The 26528-nt window shown below is 33.7% G+C and overlaps 1 protein-coding gene across 8 annotated transcripts in view; it reads right to left on the reverse strand.

Moving 5' to 3' along the window:
* Positions 1 to 214: 214 nt before the first annotated feature.
* Positions 215 to 26528, reverse strand: part of MAP9 (microtubule associated protein 9) — a 56600-nt gene continuing 30286 nt past the window's right edge. For 5 of the 8 annotated variants that reach the window (XM_031943365.1, XM_023505914.2, XM_012552156.3 and 2 more), the window contains 7 exons: positions 19689 to 19778; positions 16942 to 17100; positions 16612 to 16757; positions 15424 to 15556; positions 14152 to 14199; positions 5774 to 5827; positions 215 to 2083 (listed from right to left, as the gene is read on the reverse strand). In XM_031943365.1, the coding sequence (XP_031799225.1) occupies positions 1961 to 2083; positions 5774 to 5827; positions 14152 to 14199; positions 15424 to 15556; positions 16612 to 16757; positions 16942 to 17100; positions 19689 to 19778 (753 nt within the window). In that variant the 3' untranslated portion in view covers positions 215 to 1960. The remainder of the gene's footprint in view (positions 2084 to 5773; positions 5828 to 14151; positions 14200 to 15423; positions 15557 to 16611; positions 16758 to 16941; positions 17101 to 19688; positions 19779 to 26528) is intronic. The other 3 variants (XM_012552157.3, XM_012552158.3, XM_012552159.3) reach the window with 3 other exon arrangements.

The following is a 26528-nucleotide window of genomic DNA, read 5'->3' on the forward strand; positions in this document are numbered from 1 at the left end:
AGTTGGGAGGCAATAATTTAAGTGGGAGCTGATGAAGGTTTGGATTAAGACACAAAATAGGTATGAGAAAGACTATGTAAAACTGACAAGGTTTGGAAAATGAGGGAGAATGAAAAAGTTGAGGATGATTTTGAGACTGAAAACCTGGGCAAATGGAGAAATGGTGGAACCCTTCACAGAAAAAGGAAAGTCAATAAATAATGAGGCCAGAAAACTGAAAAAAAAATACAAATTTAATATTAAGTATAGGGGAGTTCACAAAATTCTGAGGAAGATTTAAATAAATCTTTAATATTAAGCCTACTATATTTTATTACAACCAGGAAATCTCACAGACAAAAAGAAAGCTATATAGTCCCAAATAGAACATACTGCTAACATTGAAACTGAATCTTTGTCACAACTGGCACCATAGTATTTATGTTTCTCTCTCAAATATGCTAGCTTCTGGTTAACTTGATCTTTTTCAGAATTCAGTGATATCCTTCAGATGATATCACAGATAACACACTTTTCCTTAAAACATATTGTTAATTCCCAAAACAGTGCTACTGACTTTGCAAATATTTCACACATCTTATGTAATGATCAAAATCATCAGTGCATAGTCTAAACTCCTAGATGACAGTATGAAGGATGAATAATGTTTTTAACTTGCAGTGTTACTGGAAAATCTAGCCCAAGAGCAACTACTAGTCTGTAATATTGTCACAGTTGTGTAAAAGTTTGAATATAAAATCGATATTATGAAATCCTAATTTCATTCAACAAGTGATAACTACATTGGATGGGTGTACCATCATTTTAAAAACCACCAATTTCTTCACAGTATGAATTTCTTTGGACAGTTAGACTAGCTCTTTGGCTGTGAGAGTCCAACTACTTTTTAGAAAGCTGTTTTAATACCAAAATCTTGCTAGATTTTACAATTTTCCTATTATTTTCTATGTATTCCATTCGGGACTAAAGCAACACTGTAATTTTGAATGCATAGAAAAGGAGACCCCTTTACCAATTTTAAGATGCTAATGAATCCAAAGGGTTGTGATTGTATGCAGGAAAAGAAATGCTTGCCCTTAGTCACAAGGAGGACCAGGCAAGATGGCACAAGAATTGCCAGTGTCAAATTTACTGCCTTCTTGAAAAATATTATTAATGGCACGATCTTTGAACTTCTATGGAATTTTCTTGACAAATAAAGATAACACTATAGTTAGAGAACTTAGTTTCTCTGGGATAATTATAAAACAAGAAAGAGTTTGGAAGGAATAAGAGGGGTTTTAAAAAAAATTATTTGTGATTGTCACTTGAACCTAGAACAAAGGTGTTAAAAGTGCACTTATTTTTAAAAACTGCAAGTTTGTTTGGGGACAATGAGGGGAAATAGCACGATGATTTTTTTTTAAAAGAGAAGATTTGAGAATTATTAATTTGATAGAGCAATCTTCACTCACCAAAAATTAACTTGGCATAGTTTCAAAATTCTTCAGTGCAAATACAATAGCTTTAAAATAAAGAAAATGTTACATATATTTTCTAATAAATAAATATGAAAAAATAGACCTGAAAGTACTATCAATTCACATATTTAAATAGTGCCTCAATGATAATAGTACCTTGAGGGTTTGCAAAAGAAAAAAAAAAGATTCTGTTTCATAAAGAAATCAGAAACTAAAGTCGTCTAAACCGTGAAGAATTTTAAGGACATGATAGATTTTTTTTTTTTTTTTTTTGTCTAAATGGAAATCTACTTCTTGGCTTTTGATGCAACCTGCTTAACTATACCCTGTACAGTGCTTTCATCATTTAACTCCAAACTACTTTTTGTATTACAGCAGTCTTCTGGAATTGCAATATAAATAGAATTCCTATTCTAAAATAAAATATACAAAAGTATGTTCAGAAACCCCTTTTAAACTGGTTACTGTTAAATAAGGATTGGGCAGGATTGGAAGAATTCTCAATAATGTTTTGATGGTGCAAGTTTTCTTGGAGAACTCCATCGAGGAAATGATTCAGATGAATAAAGAACATGATGTTTCTTTTGTTTTCTCTCATGTTTTTGTTTTCTTTCTTTCTTCTCCTAAAAATAAAACAGAAGGCTGTAACTATTCTGTAATGCTAATAATAATTATTACATAAAGGGCTTTACAATTTTAAATTGAATTACCCATGTTATCATTTTTAACCTACGCAACAACCTTAGGAGGTGGTCATAATGCAAAAATTAGTATTTTAATTTTAAGATGAGGAAGCAGAGGGCTCAGAGATATTCAATGACGTGCAAGTTTTCCCAGTTAGTAAGTTCTAGAACTAAGACTCAGACTCAGGTTGGCCAAATGTAATTGAACACTGATGAATCATGAAGGATATTTTACTGCTCTACAGATTAACTTACTATAATGGAATATTGTTAATTAGTAGGGATTTAGGATACATATGTGCATTACATTTTTACCAATTAATAAAAAGTTTTAAATTTTCCCTTTTATTCTAGGTGGTGAGTAGGAAGAAAAGGTCAGTGTATTTAGAATTGGTTGTTTTTTATAAAAAGAAAAGCTATAATTCTGGACAAAAGGCCATTGAAATGGGGATATAGTGGTAACAATTTTGCTAATGGATAAATATTAAAACTACATATAAATACACAGAGATATCTGAATGAACAAAAAATATCAGGTAAATTGTCATAGACTGTGTTTGATTCATATACAAAGAACATTTTTTCCCAGAAGAAATCAAATTTAAAAAAGAACTATATCTTTATGTAAGTAATATTATATAGGTAAAATAATTTAATAGATGAAAAAGATTGATTTTATTCTGACAATCCATATATTCCTTAAAACTTCTATTTTGTTTTTTCCTTTGATTAGATTGTATACAGACACAACTATATGGCTACATATATTTTATGTCTATACCTATATATATATTTTCTTTTCCTTTTTTTTTTAAATTTGATTTCATCTGGGCAGAATACTACTGCCTGCATGTGTTTGCTTATGATGTCAAAAACAGTCTTATTATCCAAATGTGCTGCCAATGTCAATCAAATTAACCATCCTTTTACTTATAGTGTGATGCTAAACAATGATTTCAACTGTATTTGGTAAGCTAAATAGTATCCTATGGTTTGAAAAAAGCTAATCTACTTCTTTAGGCACCTAATTTATTATCAAGAAATTACAAATTTAGGAGAAGAAAAAGTCTTGCTACATAGCTGGAACTAGAAGAATAAAACTGACTGTGTACATATATTAGAAGGTGGTTACAAAGATTAAATATATGACTTAAAATGCTAATTAATTGCAATTTCCTGAGGACATCTGTGACACGGTCTGTCATCCAATTCAACTCAATAAATATTTCTGATGTGCCTATTATGGGGCAAAGCACTTGCCTGTTGTTAAAGAGAACAATTTAGTAAGGAAGTAGGATTAAAAGCCCAAGTGTAAAAAATTGATAAATGGTTTGTATGGAAACAGAGGCAGGGAGGGTAAATAATTATGTATTTGGCAATGAAATAGAGGGCAGATGTTGAATGATAGCTTGGCTGGGTTAACTCAAGTTAACAATTATTATTATTAATAGTAACTCAAACATGTTTGAAGGCAGTGGGAATAAAGGGAGAAGATATAAAAGATGGGGTAAGCTCCTGAAAAGTCGAGGAAAGGATGGATGATGACATAGAAGAGTAATCAACAGCCTAAGAATACAGGAAAATGGAGTGATGATTCCAGAGAATAATAGCAAGATGAAACAAGTATAAAGATCTCATTAGATAATGTCATCTACCCTTGTGTCCTGTGTGCTGTTTGCTAAATAAATTAAGTCTTTCTTCCCATGGGGCCAGCAAGCCCCATTCATAGGAAAGCAGAGCAAGTACCCTGAATAAAAGGTTGTGAGTTGTGAACACTTCCCTTTTCTCTATTTTACCTCTCAAAAGTGCTTTATAGCTCCCTCTGCTATTTCTTCTTTTATTGTAGTCTCTGAAAAAAGGGTGACCCCCCCCCTTTCTAATTGAGTCCTTGTTCCTGTCTTCTCTCTGAAGCTGCCTATAGGAATATCTATTTGCTCTCGTATTTTCATTCTCTCACTCTTGGGAAGTGTAGCAAAGAAGACCACTGGGCCTGGACTCAGGGAAACACCTCAGTCTATTCTCAGGAAGACCTCACATCATAATTATTAGTTTGTGACTCCTATGAGTATCAGTTTCTTCATCTGGAAAATGAGAATAAAAACAGCATCTACTTGAGAATGAAGCATACAAAACATTTTGTAATTCGTAAGGAGCTATGTAAATGGATAGCAATAATAATTATTATTTCATTCTCATCTTTTTGGATGAAGTTCAAATAGAAATGATCTTTAATGTCCTGATATTGCTTTATTTTCAGTGTTTTTCAGACTACTCATCCTGACAGAAAAAAAAAATTCTGTTTTGTTGTATTAAGATGCAATAGATTATCCTCCATATGCTTACTGTGAACATCCTTGATATCGGGGGTCCAGTAGCAGACAGAACAACAAGAACAGCAGCATCTTTATATTTTCAAAACTTTTCATTCCATGTAATTTGGATAAGTATTTTTGACAACAAAATTAATTGGTAATATTTTTATGATCATTTATTAGATAATTGAGCAACTGTACAGGTTATTCTGAGAACTCTATTTGTATTATGGAGATTTATCATATGATTATGTGGAAAAGGAAACTTATAGATCAAGCACATATTGATCAGAGACTGTTAGCTAAACTAATTGAAGCCTTAAAGGCCTCAGTTTTGGCTTCTCTGGAAGCATGTGATTTTAGATAAGGTCTGGACTTCATTCCATTGTCCAAAGAAAGATACATGGTGAGGAAGCTGTACATCACCTTATCTACTACATTCCACTGATCAAATAGGGGAATAAAGACTTAGTGACCAATCACACCATATAGAGAGTGGGATTTTGGGGGTTCTTTGTCTGAAATGTATAAAAACTGTAAGCATTCTCAAGGGAGTGGCTCTCTCCTGCTGTGAACTTCGGCTCACAAACTGGGATGGGTCTGCTTCTCGAGATTCTAATAAATAATTCTGCTTTTTATGAGTGATCTCTGAGTAGTCAATTTGGGTAGGTGTCTTTGTCCCAAACATGATGATCTATAAAAGACTGTGAACTTCTGATGCATAAATCTAAAAACCAGGGTCATGTCTTGCCTGTGTTTATTTAATAGGTGTGAATTTTTTTTAAACTTTTAGTGATATTTTACAAGATTATGATTTACTTGGATATAAGCTCATCTTCTGAATACTTGATAATGGCAATTACAAAGACAACCGTGGTAGCAGACAGAACCATCAAAACATTATATACCTTGGCTTCTTCACACCTTTTTTTTTTCCTTGAGGTAATCAGGTCTAAGTGTTAAGTATCTGAGGTTAGATTTAAACTCAGTACTTCTGACTGCAGGGCTGATGCTCTATCAACTGCAACATCTAGCTGCCCTTTTCCACATACAGTTTTGACTTCTTTTAGTTCGTCTTTATATTTCATAAGCTTTTTGATTACCCTCAATTTACCAATCATTAATATTTTACATGGTGGCATTTATTAAAAACCAGTTTTAAGCTTTTCTCAATGTTGTGTACTGAGCAGTTGTGGACAAAAGCTTTGTTTATAATATTTCAGATCCAGTGGAGTTTACTAGTTGAGTTCTAAATGATTTAGTAATGTTTGTTTGGTTTCTATCATTTTTTGTAAAGTTTGTTTTAAATACAACTGACCTTTTCGTAATTCCTTGTGGTGATCGGATAGTCCTGCTTTGCTATCATAAAGCTCTGTTTTAAGACAAAAATTAATAACCCAGCAATTTGAAGATGGTGGGTAGATTAGAAAATACCAGGCTTTCTAAATTTCCCCCCCAAGACAGAATATCACTTCAAAATGAATGCATGATAGAAATAAATAGTTGGGGGTCTAAGCCAATTTGAGAGGGTGTTGGGAAAAGCCTGATTCCTAGGGGAAAAGGGTTGGCTGGTGCAGTAAAGGGCAAACACTTCTGGGCAGACTGCTGAATCAACAAACAAGTTTTGGGGAGCAGCTGGGAAGGCAGCCTCACAGCACAAATTTTCAGCTTACAATGTTGGGGTCAGACAACTGAATAGGGGAGATTTTCTAGTGATGGCAGGCCCAGTGATAATGATCAGAGATGGTCCCAGGCTGGGCAAAAAAGCAGCAGAGGGGCAGGGACACTGCTGGTTTGGGGAACTTGCTGGAGAGTAGAGTCCCTGGTTTTGGTTTTGGAAACACAAAGTTTTACAAAAATGAATGCTGAAAATTATCTTCACATATATTTGGAAAAATAAAATACTATTAAAAAACATAAAATGGACTTCAAACAGATCTCTCCTGTTTGGAGAAATGACAGCAAAGACAGTTATTAATTAAATCAATCAAATTAAGTCAATAAAAAAAAAGATCCAAAAATTTGAGAATAACTCCTTCAAAATGAGAACTAAAAGGAAAATCTAATGGCATTATAAGATACCAAGGTATAATAAAACAAAACCAAAAGAAAGAAAATATAAAAGAGAATATGGAACAGATTGAGGAAAGAATAGTTATACTATTTCAAAGGCATGATTTTTAAAAGGGTCTAAATACAATATTACAAGAATTTATGAAGGAAAACTGCCCCGCAGTTTTAGAATGAGAGGGTAAAATAGAAACAGGAAAAAAAATCCACCAATCAGCACCTGAAAGATGAGGAAAATAAGATTGGGGGGGACAAATACAATTAGTAATTATTTATAACTAAATAAGAATGGGACAAATTCACCTATAAATCTGAAACATTTGGAGAATAGAGAAGACTGGGGAGATAGACTGGATTAAAATTAAGAATATGACAAAAGGTTTACAAGAAACACAAAAATAAAAGATACACATATAATTAAAATAATAGTTAGGCTGGAATGGAATTTATAATGCTTCAGTTGACATAAAAAAAAGCAGGGGTAACAATTTTAATCTCAAAGTTAAAGCTAAAATAGATTTAATTAAAAGAGTTAAACAGTAAACTATACAATGTATCATCAATATTATTCAATATTGTTTTAGAAATGTTAGTAGTAGCAATAAGAGAAGAAAAAGAATAAAGGAATCAGAATGTGAAATGAGGGAATGCATTATCTTTTTTCTTTGCAAGTGAGATGATGATCTATTTGGAAAATATTAAAGCTTCAACTAAAATGTTAGTTGAAATAATAATTTTAGCAAAGTAGTAGGATATAAAATAAACTCATAAAAATCATCATTTTTATATGTCACCAATAAAACTCTGTAAAAAGAGTCAATGAGAGAGACATTCTACTTAAAATAACTGTAGACAGTATAAAATACCTTAAGAGTACACAAACCCAGGAACTACATGAACATAATTACAAAACATACAAATAAAGTCAGATTTAAATAACTGGAGAAATATTATTCCTTAGTAGGCAAAGTCAATATAATAGAAATGACAATTTTACCTAACTAATCTATTTAATGCCATCCAAATTATCAAGTAACAAACTTCAGTTGGAAGACAAAAAAGATCAAGAATTTCAAAGAAACTAATGAGAAAAAATATGAAAGAAGTAGGCTTAGCAGTACTAGATTTTAAACTATATTATAAAGCAGTACTTATTCAAAACTAGCTGGTACTGTCTAAGAAATAAAAACCAGATCAGTGGAACACAGTAGGTAATTATTATGGTAACCTTCTACTTTACAAATGTAAAAGATTTAAATTTGGGGGATAAGAATATTTACTATTTGGTAAAATATTTGGTAAAACTTGATGGAAAAGCAATCTGGTAGAAATTAGGCATAGAACAATATCTTAAACCATTTACTAATAAAAGATCAAAATGGATATATTTCCCAGATATAAAGGAAGATGTCACAAGAAAATTAGAATATGGAACATATTACCTATTCAACTTAGAGATAGGAGAACAATTTATGTATAAACAAAAGAAATAAATCATTGTAATATGTAAAACAGATAATTTTGTACAACTAAAACCAATTAGCAGGAAAATAGAAAATCCAGGGAAAAAATTATAAACAATTTCTCAGAAAAAGGTCTTGTTTCTCAAATATGTATAGAACTTTGCCAAACTTATAAGAAATTTAGAGATATCATGTTATACTTATTAGATTGGCTAAAAAAACAGATGCTCTTCAACTGAAGAACGGCTAAGGGAGTTGTGGTATATGAATGTGAATGTTACATAATAATAGAAATTCTGTTCTAAGAACAACTTGGAATGATTAATTCATTTTGAGTATTATAAATAACTGACTACAAAAGACATATGAAAGAAGATGCTATCCATGTCCTGAGAAAGAACTGATTTAATAGAAATATTTAAAGTATGGTTTTAATTGTAGCCTTTTTTAGGGTAGGGGAAGGAATTAAAACAAACAAAATAACAAATAAACAAAATAACAAACAAATAAATTGCACAGCAGAGAACAGAAGAAAACTTAGGAGAAAACATAGAAAATAAGGATATCTTTAACAACAATGCACAGTATTAGGTTTTTTTAAGTAAACAGTTTGAAATGGAAATCCATGGTTTTATAATGAAGACTGTTTATGTTTTTCTGTGTACACAGTAATGGCAGAGTGTAGGGTTTGGAGTCAGGAAGACCTGAATTAAAATCTGGCTTCAGATACTAGCTGTGTGACTGGACAAGTACAGTTAACCTCTGTCAGCCTCAGTCTCATTCATTTGTAAAATGGGAATAATAATAGCACCCACCTTTCAGGATTGTTGTGAGGACAAAATATGACTTAGGCAAAACAAAGTGCTACATATGAGAATAGTAGCTATTACTATTGTTGTATTGATACAACATAATGCTCTTTTGCAGGTCAAGAGATTTCTCAAGGCATTTTTGCCATGGTGGTATTTTCCATCTATCCTTAAAAATATTACTTGATAGCTCTATCTCCCTACCATTATCTTATAGTGATAACGATTGTAGCATATGCTGTTGTATTACAAGAGCTGAAATGCTATTTAAATTTACTGAAGTTTTTTTCTAAATGAAGATTTTCACTTCAATTATCTTAGGTTTTCCCTTCAGATTTTAGTTATTCTTTCATTTTATTTATCTTTGTCATCATTTTTACTGTCCTACAAATATGCTCAGATTTCCCCATTCTTAAAATTTTTTCCCATGATGCCTCCCCCCTTCTAACTTTTTCTTAAAGGTGTCATTCTACATTTCTCTTTCCTTCTTCCTAGCCTATATCAGTAGGGTCAAACTCAAAGAGAAATGGGTAACAAGCTGTACATAAGATTCCCTGAGCCTTGCAAACTGACTCAGAAAATCATCTATTAACATTTTCTATGTTCTACTGCATTTATACTTATTTCATTAAATATTTCCCAATTTTTAATCTGGTTCTGATGTTAGAGTATATTTGATGCCAGATTTAAATCCTAGAAAGGGATCCACTCTTTTTGCTTCTACTTTCTTATGTCCTACTTCTCAATAATTTGTAATTCTTGCTTCTGACCTCCATTCCCACTGAAGATACTCTAATAATTTAATTGATAAATCTCTCCCCTTACCCCCCAGTCTCTTCCCTTTGTCCTCTTTGCAGCTTTTCTCACTGTTGACTAACTCATTCCTTAAAAATTGTTCCCTGCTTCTTCAGTTTCCAGATGCTGCTTTCACTTGATGTGGCTCTGACCTCTTTCCATCTTAGTCTCCTCTGTTGGACCATCGTAAGTCCTGCCCCTATGATTCAACTCTTTTATCCTATTTCTCTATTCCTCATCTAGGTAATCTCATCAATTCCCTTGGATTTAACTGTCATCTGTAGGAAGATGACTCTCAGTGCAGCAACAAGACGGCTAGGGTTACCACTTGTTACCTTAGGCAAAAATCTTCATTTCTTTATTTGTAAAATCAAGACTGGAACTAGATTATCTCTAAAAACACTTCTAGTTCTAAATCTATGCTCCTATATGTCAAGCTTCAACTGTTTTCCCGAATTATGGTCTCTTGTGACTGTTTCCAAATGGACATTTAAAAATGTTACAAGTCCAACTCCCTTCTCTCACTACAAACTTGAACCTTTGTCTTCAGGGCACCACTAGCATTTCAGTTACCCAGGGTTAGAATCTCAGCATTACTCCTGCCTATTCACTCTCCCTCAGCTCTCAGATCCATCATTCTTGTCTGTCTTTATTATCCCCTGGCCGAGCTTAGTGTGATCACCTGCCTAATTGGTGTCCCTAACTCCTATCTTTCACTTTTCCCCATTCACCTTGTCCAAGTGGCTCCCAAAACAATTTCTAAAGTCAGGTCTGAACACTCAACTCCTCTGCTCAAGGGGATTCAGTGGATGCCTCAGGTCCTTAAAATTTTTTCACACTTCAGTCATTTAAAGACTTTCACAGTATGCTTCTGACTACTTTTCTAGACTTATTTCACACCTCAGTCCAGATGCTCACACACTCAATGTTCCAGATCAAGTGATCTACCTCCTATTTCCTGAATCAGTCTTCTCTCTAGTTTCCTTTAAGAGGTTGTGGCCCAGACCAGAAACCCTCCTCATGTTGGAGGCTCACCCTCCAGTGTCACCTCTTGTGGCAGAAGCTTTTCCTAATCTACCAAATTCTAAGACCCTCCACTTAAGAGCCTTAGATGTTGCTTCTTTTGCAGATAAAGAACCTGAGATGAGAAGTGGCAAAGTAAGTTGCCTCAGGCCACACACCCAAATCCAGCCTCCAAATGGAATGCAGTTTTTAATTGGTACTGCTCCCTCCCATGCACATAAAGGATAGCTATCTGGCTGTGATTATTATTATTGCTGGTCATGGGCTGGATTCACAGTTTTTCAAAAGATATCCCTTACCATTAAAAACCAAAAAAGCTACATTCCTAAAAAGCACTGACTGAGCCCTAATGAAAATAAAAGTATTCAAACTCCCTACATTTTTATTGCTTAGTGATTTCTTGAGCTGTTTTTATGCAAGACTTAGCAGAATAAAAAAGTATTTTGCTTCCACCATCTGGTCATTTTCAAGAGAAGAATGAGTAATGAAAATAGCAACAGTTTATAATTACAAATAGATCTTTTAGATGAGATATGATGGATGAGATAATTAAATGGTTACATAAGAAAAACAAAGTTGTATAGTAGAAAGAGGTCTAGGATTCAGAAGGTTTGTGTTTCCATCTGGGCTCTACTCATTACTTTCAGGATAACCCTGCCAAGGCCATTTCTTTCTTCTAGATCTCATCTATAAAATAAAAGGGTTGGACTTGATGTTCCCTATAGCCCTTTCCATAATGATATGACTAAATTATTCAATTGTCTTTCCAGGACTGATTCTGGATCTCTTCTACATTCCTACGATAATTTCTATCATTTCTATGTATTTAATGGTACTTTCTCACGTTCCTACCTTCTAGTTGGGGGCATTCCCCAAGCTGCCACTGGTCCTCTGCTCTGCTTCCCACACCACTGATTTATTGGAATTCTCCCAGCTTCAATTATCTTATGTAGACAACTCTTAAACTTGCACTGTCCATCAATCAAACATTTAATAAACGCCTATTGTGAGCCAGACAACGTGGCAAGAGACAACCAAAGGATGCTGTAAGAACTCAAAATTTAATGGGGGAGACAACTATGTATAAACAAGTTATAAACAAGAAATAATTAGGAAAGGAAAAGACTAGATTTAAGATAAGTTGGCAAAGGTTTACTGCAGAAGATGGGATTTTAGTTGGGACTTAAAGCATGTCCAGGAGGGAAGTGGTCAAAGTGGAAGACGGAGTGTGTTCCAGAATGGGGGGGCAACTAGGGAAAATACCTGGAGTCAAGAGTTGGAGTATCTTTGGATCAAACAATATATAATGAAGAATACATGAAAAGAGAGGAAAATGCAAGAAAGTTAGAAAAGCAGGTTTGGGGTAGACTATGAACATCTTTAAGTGTCCAACAGAGGAATTTATATTTAATCCTTGAGGGAGCAATTGGACTTTATTAAGTAAGAAATGGCTCTGGATCTCTGCTTTAGAAAAACTACTTCAGAAACTATATGAAAGGTGTATGGAATGGGGAGATCTTTGAGGTAGGGAGATCAATTAGGAGAAATAAAATTCTAAATATAAATATAAAATGAAATAAAGTTCAGGTGAAAGAATGAAAGTCTGAGTAAGAGTAGTGGCTGAGTGAGAAGAGAGAAAGGGATAGATGCAAGGAAATAAGATTAAGCAATTGAATATGTGGTGGGAGTAAGACTGCAGAGTTGGGATGGCCTCAGGATTGTGGTCTTGGTGACTGGAGAGAGGATGGCATCTTGGATCTTTCCTTCAATACTAACTTTCCTTTCCCTGGGGTGAGGCCCTTACAAACTTAAGAGCAGGTGCTGCTTTTGACGTTGCACTCATACTATTCTCTAAATCTGTAACTTCCTTTTCTCCATGTTTACTTACTCCAATTCTATCTATCACTCAAGAAGATTTTTTTTTTTCTAACTATCTGATGTAGGAATGCAAAAGACACATAAGAAACAAGCCTTGAGCTGCAGGAGCTTACAGTCTAGTAATTCCATTTAACTCAACCCAACAGTCATACAATAGACATCTACTAAGTGTAAGGTACTGTGAGAAGGAAAATGGTGCTCTGAATACTAAATGCTTCAGGAATTCAGATGGAAGGAAAATCACTTTGTTTAGGACAGGGCAGCTAGATGGCACTGTGGGAAACAGTACTTGGTCTGGAGACAGCAAGACTCATTTTGTTGAGTTCAAATCTGGCCTCAAATTCTTACTATCCAGGTCACCGTAGGGAAGTCACTTTACTCTTATTTGCCTTAGCTTCCTCAACTATGAAATGAAATAGAGAAGGAAATGGCAAACTACTCCTTATTTTTTGTTGTTGTTGTTGTTGTTAAATGGCATCACAAAGAATCAGACATGACTTAAAAATGGCTGAACAGCAACAAAATAGGTTACAGAGATGACAACTTTATAAAAGACACCACTGACCTAGTCCTTGGCAGGATATACAGTAATCTGCTCAGGAGAGAGGGTGTAGGATAGGTACTTAAGGATCATGAACAAAGGCACTGACAAAGTAAAGCACAAAGTAGGTTTGAAGCACAAGTGAATAGACCAGTTTGGCAGGAGTAGAAGTATCTTTGATCAGAGTGTAAGAGATTGATCTCAAAAGAGTTTATTTTTCTGGAGCACAATGGGCTTTGAATCCAAACTAAGATGTTTACAGTTTATTTCAAAATCAAATGGGAAGTCACTGCAATTTTAAGCAGAGTATATAAGCTGCCTCCTGGGAATATGAATCTAAAGGTTTGGATAATAGACTGAAGAACGTTTAGGTGAAGAATGAAATTATTGATGGGAATTTAAAACTGATTAGATTTAGCAATATGGGATATGCAATAAAATTTAAAGTGACTGTGGTCTTGGAGTCAAGTGGTTGAGAAAATGATTGCTACCATTTGGAGAAAGGAAAGATGTTTCGTTTTAGACATATTTAGATTAATATGATGGGAAATTCAAGAAGAAATGATTGAAATGGAACTAAAGCACCTTTTCTTCATTAATTATTTGTACCCACCCACAAATCTTCAATCTTCTTTCCATTCTACCTGCAACTATGCAAAAGTGTCCCTTATCTTAAAATGTTCTTCTCTAAATTCATCAAACTAACATTTTCTTTTAAATTGAACTGCCTTCAGCAAGGTTTACAAGAGTCTACAATTGCTAGCTACAATTCCTCACCATCCATTCACTCCTTAATCCTTTGCAATATGGCTTCTATCACTAGCACTTCTATTTTAGCACTCAATTGGAATTGCCATCTTTATGATTAACAACCTTCCTTTAAAGTTAAAAAATCCAATAGCTTTTTCCATATACTTATCCACATCAATATTCCTGCTTGATTGGATACTACCGATTACATTTTACTTGAAACTCTGGTTCTCTGGTTTCAGTTACTCTTAACTTTCCTGGTCCTAACTTTAGATTAGGAGGTTGAATGTTCCAATAAGGTTAATATTATTGCTAAAGGAGATCAAACACTGGATTTGCAGTCAAAGAATGTGAATTCAAATCCTACCTTTGGTTTACTTATATGAGCATATGAGCATGGCATTTTCCTGCTATCCTATAAAATAAGGAGATAATATTAGATGGTCTCTTAAGATCTTTTCCAGCTCTAAATATTCTTTGCTATTACTAATTTTTAAAATAATCTCTATTTTCTTCTTCCTATTTCCTCAATGTAAGAATTTTTTATGTTTCTATTATATTTTTTTCCTTTTTACACATTAAAAAAAACAAAAAACCCTCTCCTATTCATTTTCCTTTAATCTCTGTGTTGATTACTCCCAATCTATCTTCCTGAGATTGTCTAACATTTGTTCTTGCTTCCTGGATATCTGCATTTTGTGTTTAGTCAGCAACTTAACTCAACATATATTGAAGCTGGATATATTTTCCCCATCAGTCTCTCTACTAAAGATTTTTTGAATTTCTGCAATAAGATTATTGCCATTACCATCATCTTGACCACTCACGGGCTTCAAAATCTTAGTCTTTGATTTCTTACTTTAGCTTCTCAAATACCAAAAGGTACATGTGCCTCAGGCTGGCACACAAAGAAGCCTGATCTGGTTCTAACCTTCCTTTCCAATCGTATGCTCTCTCTGCACATACTGCTTCTCTATTTTCCAAAGTGGACTGCCCTTATGGATCTTATCTTAGCTCATTCTAGTCCTTCAACTTGAATTTTAATTCCCTCTATGTCAAAAATCTACTTATCATTTAAGCCCTAGCTTTAATGTCAGCTCTCTATGATGTCTGTTGTCCTGAGCCCAGCAACCAAACCTATACCATTTTCATCTTTGTATTCTTCATGAGACTTAAGATAACTTCTTATATGTTATAACATAATCCATATGTGGTTTTTTTTCTCCTCAATTTTTTTGAGAATACTTAGCCTGGTTTGCTGTTTTTTTGGCTTCAATATACCCTAATCTATAATCATATTATTTTATGTAGATGTCTCAAATGTAACCTCCCCCTCACAGGTAGAATGTAAGCTCACAGAAGGCAGAGATCATATCATTTGAACCCTCCCTCTGCCAACTCACCCTGTTCTAAGAACTACACATAAACACAATTAAGTGCTTATTATTGAAATAAATAATAGGCAAATAGGTAAGTAAAATTGAACATTCCAAAATACTGATTACAATGCTTGAAAAATACAAGACTTATTAATAAAATTCACTTGCTTATTAACATGACAAGATACAAGATGATCATTACGAATGACAAATTGAAAAATATTGAAAAAACAAATAGAAACATATTAAAGAACACATACCAGCCATCTTTCATATTCACTAACAGCCAATTTGTCTTTATCTTCTTTTTCAATTCTCCTTATTTCTTGCCTCCTTCTTTCATTTATTTTCTCTTTCATCTTCTGTCTGATGAGGTAGTCCTTCTGCTCATGCCTATTATTATAGAATAAAAGAATGAAATATTACAAGAAGAATTTAAGAACTCTCAAGGTACATTTTCTCTTCCTTTTCATTTGCCTTGTCATATTTGCAGTTGATGTGGGCCATCGCCAGTCATCCTGATCTATATCTGACCATTGGACTCAGATGGTTCCTGAGAAGACAGGGAAGCTGGTGACTTTGCACAGTTCTCCTTCACTTAAATCCAATTCACTTGAATTTTATGGAATCACCCTGATGTCATGGTCATCTTTGAGAATGAAGGACAGACAACAATTGCAGTTCTCTGTGTATATGTTTAATAAAGTTATCTGAAATGACGAATTTATTTTTAAAAAGTATATTTTGAAATAGTAATAACTCATCATTTTTGTGTTCTGTGTGGGTATTATGTATTATAAGAATTAATAGCTAATAACTTCACCTTATAGATGAAAAAAGGAAACCTGTGAGAAATTAATTGGTCTGACCAAGACCAGAAAGAACAAATCTCTCCGCTAAGCTTCACATCAAATGTGGCTATGAATGTGGTCTTTTTATCACAACATAATACTATGTCTACTTATTTCTTAAAAGTTTTAAATCCATCATTTCCTCAAAGACCTCCTCTGATGTTGTAGTATAGAGATGACACAAGTTCTCAGAAGCTACACAAGAAGGGAAGCTCTTTTATGTGAGTATGGAGAGGAAAGATTCTCAGAGAAGTTAGAAGACCTGAAATTTGAGCTTCAGCTCTAATACTTGTCACCTGTTTGACCCAAAGCAAGTCATATAACCAAGTTTCCTCCTTTATCAAATGAAAGGGTTGGAATGAAAAGATCTCAAGAGTTTTGCAACTTTTTATCTATGTGATCTATGAGCAGTCTTAATAAATCTGAAGAAGAGTCTCACTAGAATGGCTTTAGAGTAATTCATGTTTTGGTGTTAAAATTAGCTAGAAAGATGCTGGAATCCATAGCAGGGGAGGAAGCACTCTCAATGAAAAAATCATAGATCCTTGAAATATTAAGTATTAAAAAATTATTAAAATATTTAATCATTGATTTTACCATCTTTCAACTGCTGATAAATTGTCTTTTATCTTTTCAGCATAATATTCTTCCTCTTTCTTTTTCTTTGCTCTTTCATATTCTCTTTCCTTTTTGTTTTTCTCTTTAAGATATTCCAACTTTTTCTCTTTCCACTTTTCAAAAGCCTAAAAAAAATTAGAAATATTTCCTTACTCCTTGCCATGAGAGAGCATGCCTTTTCCTATTATTTGTTTTCCAAATTTATCCTATGTGCTAAAACACAACTGAAATGATAAGTTTTCATCATTAATTCTGATAAAATCTGATTAAAACTGAATTTCACGAAAGCTAATCAAATTCTGTCATTACTCTTTGTGCTTCTCCTTTCTTTTCAGCATTCTCTTCTTCAATTTTCCTCATTTTTTTCTCCTCAATTTTCTTTTTTGCAGCTACTTTCTTTGCTTCCTTTTCTTTCATGGCTTTCCAGGCTTCAAAGGATGCTGATGATGCTTCTCTCTTGGCTCCTTTCTTTTTGGGGGGAAGGCAAGGAGGGGGAGAGGGAGAGAAAAAGTGATTGGGATGAGGTAAATGAATGCATTTTATAGTGTTGTCATGGAGATTTATGATTTTCATATTAATAGATATGATAAATCTAATGATTACATTATTTAAATTTGTTAGAGCTTTCCTACTTTCCAAGGAACTCTGACCCTAACCCTAACTCTTAGGAGCACTTTGCAGCTGACATGCAGCAGGTGAAAGTGACTAATCAGATCTGTGACATATTAACTAACAATCCTCAGGCACCAAGTGAACTGAATCAAGTTCCTCACTCCTATTCCTACTATTCAACTATGACTGTGCTCGGCTGAAGAATCACAAAGCTCAATGTCCCTAATTACTTGGACACTGTTCGCACAGGACCAAAGAGTCCCTATGTTGTGGTCCAGTCTTTTGTGGTTTTCATGCTTAAAAACTCTATCCCTGCCAAAAGTGAGCAAGACCTCTTTCTTCACTTGCAAGCTGTTTTCCTCACTTTGAAATTAAACTTCTGTTTGATTCCTGACTCATCAGTCTCTAGTCTGCTCTATTCAACTCTGGCCATCCACAAGTTGAAAGGCTGGTTCTGTCCAGTTAATATTTAAATCTTTAATAACTTTTATCATTTGTCATTTATCACACACACACACACTTATAGCATGGAGATTGTTAATATACATGTTAGTACATATGTATAATATTTTTAAAATAAGGAATTTATTTATTTGTTTGTTTGTTTTTTGCTGAGGCAATTGAATTAAGTGACTTGCCCAAGGTGGGTCACACAGGTAGGCAGTGTTAAGTATCTGAAACCACATTTGAACTCAGGTCCTGCTGACTTCAGGGCTGGTGCTCTATCCACTGCACCACCTACCTGTCCCAGGAATAATTGAGCAAGTCAGTTATTAGAGAATGGATTTGTATGTTCTAATCTTGACATATCTCTTAACAGCATAGATACTCCAAAGACAAAAACTGGTCTCAATTATGGGAGACCTGAATTTCTGTTGAAATAGTAAGTAGCATGTCAAATAACATTGGGAAAATGTTAAGTTAATAATAATGACAACTGTATCATCATACAGTCTGGTATTTAGTACTAAGTAAGTTTTCCTAATTCAGCTAAATCATTCACCCATAAGACTTAAGTAAAACATAATCTAACACAATCTTAGGAAAATTATATTAAGTTCCCTGGACTGATTCTGCTCCTGAATGTCCTGTATCTGTTGTCAGTGTTTACTTATCTTTTACCTTATACTGCTACTCTTTTTGCTTGGGGTCCTATTATATCCTAACTTTGTGCTGGTCCTTTGCCACTCATATTGGAGATCACTAGTTGACTGATTCAGTGATGTCCTGACTGCTGGGTATACTTCTTGACTTTCTTTCTGTCTCTTACCATTATAGCTATCTTCCCTAATTATATCTCTTAATGACTTTTGTCCTAATTTCAGATTATTTTCTTTGAGTGTGTTCAAGCTTTAGTCATTTCAAGCTTCTAGATACCTACCCTCACAGCCTGTGAATTCCCTATACATACCGCTGACCCTGCTAATCTCAGTTATTCTAGTTCTAACTTCATGCCTGCCTAAAATTTTTCCTCCTGCTTACTGGTCTTGCCCTAAATAAAAAACAAAAACAAAGCAAAACTTATTATAATTGTGATAGACTTCAGTTTACCTTAACAAAGCACATAACAACTGAACCTTGCTTAGGTGCTCCCCTCTGTTAGAGATTATATTTCATGAAAGCAAGGGAGTAATGTGGAACCTTCTAGAGTTGTGTATCAGGTCTGGAATATCTTGGAGATCCAATCAATATATAGCTATTTTTCAGTGTGCTAATCTTCTATATAAAAGTAATCAGGTGGCACAATAGGTAAGACTTGGAGTCAAGAAGATTCTTCTTCCTGAGATCCAATCTGGCCTCAGACACACAAGCTGTGTGGTCCTGATTAAATCACTTACTCCTGTGTGCCTTGGTTTTCTCATCTCTACAATGAGCTGGAGAAGAAAATGGCAAACCACTCCAGTATCTTTTGCCATGAACACCCCAAATGACCAACCCCAAAAGTCAGACATGACTGAAAATGACTAAGCAACAACGAAAGTCTTCTGAACTTTCTGGATTACACTAGAGTTCACAAACAAGAACCTTCATAAACAAAAATCTCTAAAGTAATTGAACTAGACTTGCCTTTTTGAGGGCAACTCTGACAAACACTGAATTCTGCTGTTTTATAACTTTAGCTATAGTTTTAAAGGTAACTTTAATAAAACACTAAACCTCAATCATCTAATCTGCCCTTAATGATAAACATCCATAGAGGCTTTATGATGAAAGTTTTAATTAAATGATGGAAAGTTAAAATGGCTGATTTTATTCTTAGAACTAATACTGTCCAAGTTCATATCATAGTACAATTATTAACATAATTTCTAAACATAAATGTAGAATGTAGTGCTTTTATGGATATTATGCATAAAACTGAAAGATTTCCATAAGTTCAATTAATCATTATAATTAAAATTTACATTTACATTACTTCTTTCTTTACACATTTTTCCAGATACCTGTTCATTTTGTATCTTTAAATTTTCAGCTTCATTCTTTTTAATCCTTTGAAGTTCTTGAAAACACAAATTTTTCTTTATAAGCCAATCCTATAAAAAGCAAGGGAAAAAGAGGTTCACCAAAAGAATGTTTTTCAGTTTTTATTTTATTTTATGAAATATTTTATTTCTTCTTAATTACATATAAAAACAATACATTTTTTTCCAATTTTGAGTTGCAAATTGTTTTATTCCCTTTTCCCCTCTTACTGAGAATACAAGAAATGTGACAGAAGCTATATGTGTATAGTCATGTGAAATACATTTTCATGTAAGTCATTCTGTGAAAGAAAAAAAAAACACAAGGAAAGTTATCTCTATCCTAAAGAATTAACTAAAAACTTGAAGAAACAACTTTAGCAAAGTTAAAGTTGCAGGATACAAAATAAATCCACATAAATCATCAGCATTTCTATACATTACTAACAAAGTCCAGCAACAAGAGATACAAAGAGAAATTATATTTAAAATAATTGTAGACAATATACTATCTGTAGGTAATATACTATTTGCCCAAAGTCAGCAATTATATGAACACAATTACAAAACACTTTCCACACAAATAAAATTAGAGCTAAACAAATGGAAGAATGTCAAGTGTTCATGGGTAGACCAAGCTAATATAATAAAAATGACAATCTACTGAAATTAATCTACTTATTCAATGCCACACCAATCAAATTGCAGAGAAATTATAGAGCTAAAAAAAATAACAAAATTCATCTGGAAGAACAAAAGGTCAAGAATTTCAAGGAATTAATGAAAAAAAAAATGCAAACAAAAGTGGTCAAGCTATACCACACCTAAAGCTATATTATAAAGCAGTGATCATCAAAACCATTTGGTACTGGATAAAAAATAGAGTAGTTGGATCAGTGGCATAAGTTAGGTTCACAAGACACAGTAGTCAATGACTATAGTAATCAAGTGATTGATAAATCTAAAACTCCAGCTTCTGGGATAAGAACTCACTATTTGAAAAAAAAAAAAACTGCTAAGAAAATTGGAAAATAGTGTGGTAGAAACTAGGCACTGACCAATAACTAACACTCTATATAACAATCCATACCTTCAAGATAAGGGTTCATGAACCCATGAAATGGGTTCATGATTTAGACACAAAGAGTGATACAATAAGCAAATCAGAACAACAAGGGAAAGACTATATCTCAGTTCTTTGTAAAAGGAAGGAATTTATGGCCAAAAAGAAGTAGAGTATTTTATGAAATACAAAACGGATAATTTTGTTTATACAATAAACAAAAAAAAAGGTTTTTGTACAAAACCTTTTTAATTTAATATAAACAAAACCAATGCAGCAAAGATTAGAAGTGAAACAGAAAAGAAGAAAAAATTGATTAAAATTTATAATACAAATAATTCTCCAACTGATAAATGGTCAAAGGATATGAAGACAATTTTCAGATGGAGAAATTAAAGTCATTTCTAGTCATATGAAAAAATACTCTAAATCACAGAAATGCCAATTAAGGCAATTCTGAGATTGTCTTACTACACACTTCTGAGATTGGCTAAGATAACAAGAAAAGATAATGATAAATGTTGGACAGGATCTAAGAAAACTGAGTCATTAATACATTGTTGGTGGAGTTGTAAACTCTGTTTTGGAGAGCAATTTGGAACTATTCCCAAAGGTCTATCAAACTATGCATACTTTTTGATTCAGCAGTGATTCACTAGTGTTTCTAGTGGACCTATATCCCAAAGAGATCATAAAAAAAGGAAAAGAATCCATATGTGCAAAAATGTTTGTACCATCTTTTTGTAGTGGTAAGAAACTGGAAACTGAGTAGATGCCCATCAATTAAGGAATGGCTGAGCAAATTATGGCATATGAATGTTATAGAGCATTATTGTTCTGTAAGAAAAGATCAGCAAGATGATTCCAGAGAGGCCTGGAGAGACTTACAAGAACTGATGCTAAGTGAAATGAGTAGAACCAAGAGAATATTGTAGAGAGAGCAATAAGAAGATTATGTGATAATCAATTCTGAAGGAGGAGACTCTTTTCAACAATGAGGTGATTCAGGACAATTTCAACAGGCTTGTAATGGAGAGAGCCATCTGCATCCACAAAGAGGACTGTGGAAACTGAAATGTGGATCACAACATTACGTATTTTCACTTTTTTTGTTGTTTGCCTTTTTCCATCTGACTTTTCTTGTGCAGCATGATAAATATGTATAAAAGAAACCTGCTGTCTAGGGCAGCAGGTAAGGGGAAGGGAGGGAAAAAAATTTGGAACACTCTGATTTTGCAAGTGCAAATGTTGAAAACTGTCTCTGCATTTATTTTGAAAATAAAAAGCTATTAACAACAAATGAATAATCATAAAAAGAAAAAAAATTATCTCTGATCTGCACTCAAAATCTACCACTTTTTTTCTGGAGATGAACATCATCTTTCACTAAAAGTCCTATAAAATTAGATCATTGTATATTTGAGAATAGTTAAGGTATTCATAGTAGATCATCATACAAACTGCTGTTACCGTGTACACTATTCTGGTTTTGCTCATTTCACTTTATATAATCTTATTTTTTTTTTAGCGCATTTTGCTCATCATTTCTTTAAGCAATATTCCATCACAATCATACACCACAACTTGCTCGGCTATTCCCTAGTTGATAGGACACTCCTTCAATTTCCATTCTTTGCCAACATAAAATTGGGAGATACAGCTGGTAATGGTAATTGTGAAAAGAATTTTGAAGCAAATTTCTGATAAAGCCTCATTTCTTACAGATATAGAAAATTGAGTCAGATTTATTAAAAAGAAAACCATTCCCCAATTTATAAATGTTCAAAAAATATAAAGTTTTTAGATGAAGTAATCAAATTATAATTATATGAAAAAATACTCTCATTATTGAACGGAGAAATGCAAATTAAAACAACTCTGAGATACTACCCTCATATCTATTAGATTGGCTATTGGGCCAGAAAAGGAAAATGACAAATGTGGGAGAGAAAATGAGATTTTAATGCATTGTTGATAGAATTGTGGGACTGATTCAACCATTTGAACAATTTGAACATTTTGCCTAAATGGCTATAAAACCACTTTGACCAAGCAATACCACTATTAGATTTGTATTCTAAAGAGATCAAAAACAAAAAGGTAAAGGACATATGCATACAAATGAAATGGGCAAAACATTTATTCTATTATTAAATATACATTTAATTTATTCTCTCTCCTTTTCATCCCCATTTCATATACCCTTTTTCTCCTTTCCTGTAGGATAAGATAAGATTTCTATACCCATGTTTCTAATAAGACATGATCAGAACTCTCTCAGAAAAACCTGGAAAGTCCTCAATAACCTTGTGCAAAGTGAAATGTACTATGTAAAGCAATAGCAATGTTGTGTATGGGGTGATTAGTTATAAATGACCCAACATTACTCTGAAGAACTGAAGCAGGTTGTGGTCCCTTTAAGAAACTGTATTTCCTATTGATCTGTGATCCCTTTCAGATTCTCAGCTCCTCCTGGGGAAGGCATATCCCCCTAGATAAGTTATCTTTCCAAGATGCCAAAGCCTTTGATTCAATTAGAAATCCTGGCCAAAAAGGAACTCTTTGAAGTGCTGTTAATTCCAAATAGTAGATTCCGGCTGTCCCAGGTGCCCCCCACCCCCCTTCCCCACTGGGTTTGACCTGCTTGGGCTGCCCCAGCCCTCACCAAGATACCCAATATAATAGCTTCCATCAACTAAAGTCTTTGCAGATGGACCTAGATAGCTCACTCAGCTATCAGGACCCTTCTGCTCACTAAGAACTGTATTCTCTCAGTGCAAAATTCCATTTTCCATACATCTGCCACTACAGAAGTCAGTCTCTTGGTAAACTGATTTCTATCTAACAATAAACTTTCATTTTGCAACTAATAATTCTGGAATGAGTGAATTCTTTCATTCCTAAAGCCTGTGGCCAAAAAGAGGATTCTTAACAACTCTCTTATAATTACTAACCTCTAGACCACTCAAACCACATCCTATTTTATAATGAAAAATGCCATCTATATCCAGAAAAAGAACTGATCACATATGATACAAACAATTTTTCTTGAAGTTTTTTTCTGGGGAGGGGGGAGATAAATCTATGTTTTATGGAAATGTTTTGCATAGCTTCACATATGCCTTCTCAATGGAGGTGGTGAGGAGGAGGAGGAAGGGAGAGAACATAGAACTCAAAAGTTTTAAAAACAAATGTTAATTTTTTTTTTTTTGCTTGTAACTGGGGAAAAATAAAATATTAAATAAAAAAGAATACAATTTCACCAATGGTATATTGTTTTAATTTTCCCACATGCCTTCCAACATTTTTCATTCCCTTTTCTGCTATATTAGCCAATCTGACAGGCATGAGATAATTGTCCAGAACTGTTTAATTTGCATTTCTCTCATCAATAGTGATCTAGGAACATTTTTTTTTCAAATAATTATGGACAGTTTTAATTACATTGTTGGAAAATTGCCTGATCATATCCTTTCACCATTTATATCAATTGAGGAATGGTTCTTATTTCATAAATTTGATTAAAAAATTTTATATTTAAGAAATGAAGTCTTATCAGAAAAACTCAGTGTAAACAATTTTTTTCACAGTAATAAATAGCAATTATATATTTCTCTCCATCCTATTTTTCCTACTTGTTTTTCTCTCTCTCCTTCTACCCCATCCATTCTCAAAAATGTTTTGCTTCTGAATTTCACCTCTCCCAAATTGCTCCTCCTCCTATCAGCTTTCCCCAACTTTCCTTTTCTCTTATCCCCTTCCCAAGATCATGTCTAGGGCTTTTTTTTTTTTTTTTTTTTTTTGGATCATGACTTTCAGGTAATCCAATAATTCTTAAATTATTTCTCCTGGATCTCCTGGATCCAATAATCTCCTGGATTATTTTCCAGATCCCGTTTTTCCAATGATGTATTTCACATTTTCTTTTCTTTTTTCATTGTTTTGATTTGTTTCTTTCTTGATGTCTTATTAAGTCATTGTCATTTACTTCCACTCAAATTCTAACTTTTAAGAAATTAATATTTTTAGTGAGCTTTTGCACTTTCCATTTGGTGAATTCTATTCCTCAAGGCATTTTTCTCTTTGTTGGATTTTTGTACCTCTTTTAGTCATTGTCTAATTTGTTTTTTAAAGTATTAATTCTTCAATTATTTTTTTGTATCTCTATTTTTTTCATGTTTTTTTTACTTTTTTCATGATTTTCTTGCATCACTCTCATTTTTCTTCCCATTTTTTCCTCTAACTTTTTGAGCTCTTCTGTGGCCTGAGGCCAAGTCATATTTTTCTTTGAGGTTTTGGATGCAGGGATTTTGAATTCGTCTTATCTTCCTTGCCTCTATCATGACTTTCTGTGGTCAGAATTGGTTTTTTCACATTTGCTAATTTTCCAGAGCTAAAATGGAACTCTGCTTCCCAAGTGCAGAGGACACCGTTCCAAGTTTGCGGTTTTATGCATAGCTGTTTTCAGAGGTAATTCTGGGGATCTGTAGGTTTTTAGCTCTTTCAAGATGGTATTGAAGTGGAAAAGCACCCAAGATGGGATCGTGAGAAACATAATTTTGAAACTCTGTAGTTAGAAGTTTGTTACTAGTCCTTCATGCCCTAATGTAGATGGTATTTTTACACACCCATATTTGCTGCCCTAGAAAAGCTAAGACCTTGACAACTTGATAAACAAAGAAATACTGTCTTATTGCAGTCTGGGAATGATACCCTTAGTGTGATAACCTTTGCCTTCTGTCTAGAATAGAAATTCCTTTTATTATGACAAATGTATCAAGAAACATTTTGATGTCTCTCTCTTCTTTCTATAAATATATGGCCCTGAGAGCACTCATTCACTGACTCCCCTGTTCTGGTGGGGTTCAGTCGCTAGCTAGCAATAAACGCTCTTAAATTTTCATTATTTTAGCTGTTCTATATTTTCTCTCGCACGGGCACTTCACTATGATTTAGGGAGAGTTACTTTTACTACTCTCCTGTTCTATGCACTGGTTTGTGATTGACTACAGCGCTATTTTAACCTTTAGAGCTATGACTAGGGTGCCTGCTCCCCTGCAGTCACAAGCTCTGCAATGCTAATGCTCTTTCCTTCTCACATTGGAACTAAGTCCCAGGACTATGACCCAGATTCAAATATAGGCAATGCAAAAGAGCCCTGCCCCTGTGGCAACAAAGAGTCTCCTAGAAGTCATCTTACCCACTGTTTGATCATCACCTTTACCATCTGTCGGCTGAATGGTCTGAAAACCCTCACAGCTACCACTGATTTAGGCCCCAAGGCATGCTCCTGATTTGCACTGGATTGTGCTCCTCTTTTACCCCAGATACAACAGACCTTTCCTGTAGACCTCCTAAATTATCTTGGGCTGGAAATTGTTTCTTTCTTTTCTTTTTTTTTTTTTTTTTTTTTTTTTTGAGTTCTGCCACTTTATAATTTGTTTAGCATCATTATTTAAAAGCATTTGGAGGGTCTGGGGAGGAAGCTAAGGCGAGTGCTTACTTTTACTTTGCCATCTTGGTTCCACCTTAAATGTGGCTTTATAATCAGCATTTTAGAAAATATCTGAACCAAATTTATTTTTAACATTTTAATCTTTAACATATGTAAAACCAATTTTTAAGTATACCATATTTATAAATTCTAATTACCTGGAAGTCAGTGGTTTCTACATTTTACAATGTCATTTCAAACAAACAAACCCCTTACAGAAAGAAAAACAAAATTGGTAACTCGTTCACTTCAAGGTAGATGCTAA

Source organism: Sarcophilus harrisii, chromosome 6 (assembly GCF_902635505.1).
Source record: "Sarcophilus harrisii chromosome 6, mSarHar1.11, whole genome shotgun sequence".
Classification (NCBI taxonomy): domain Eukaryota; kingdom Metazoa; phylum Chordata; class Mammalia; order Dasyuromorphia; family Dasyuridae; genus Sarcophilus; species Sarcophilus harrisii.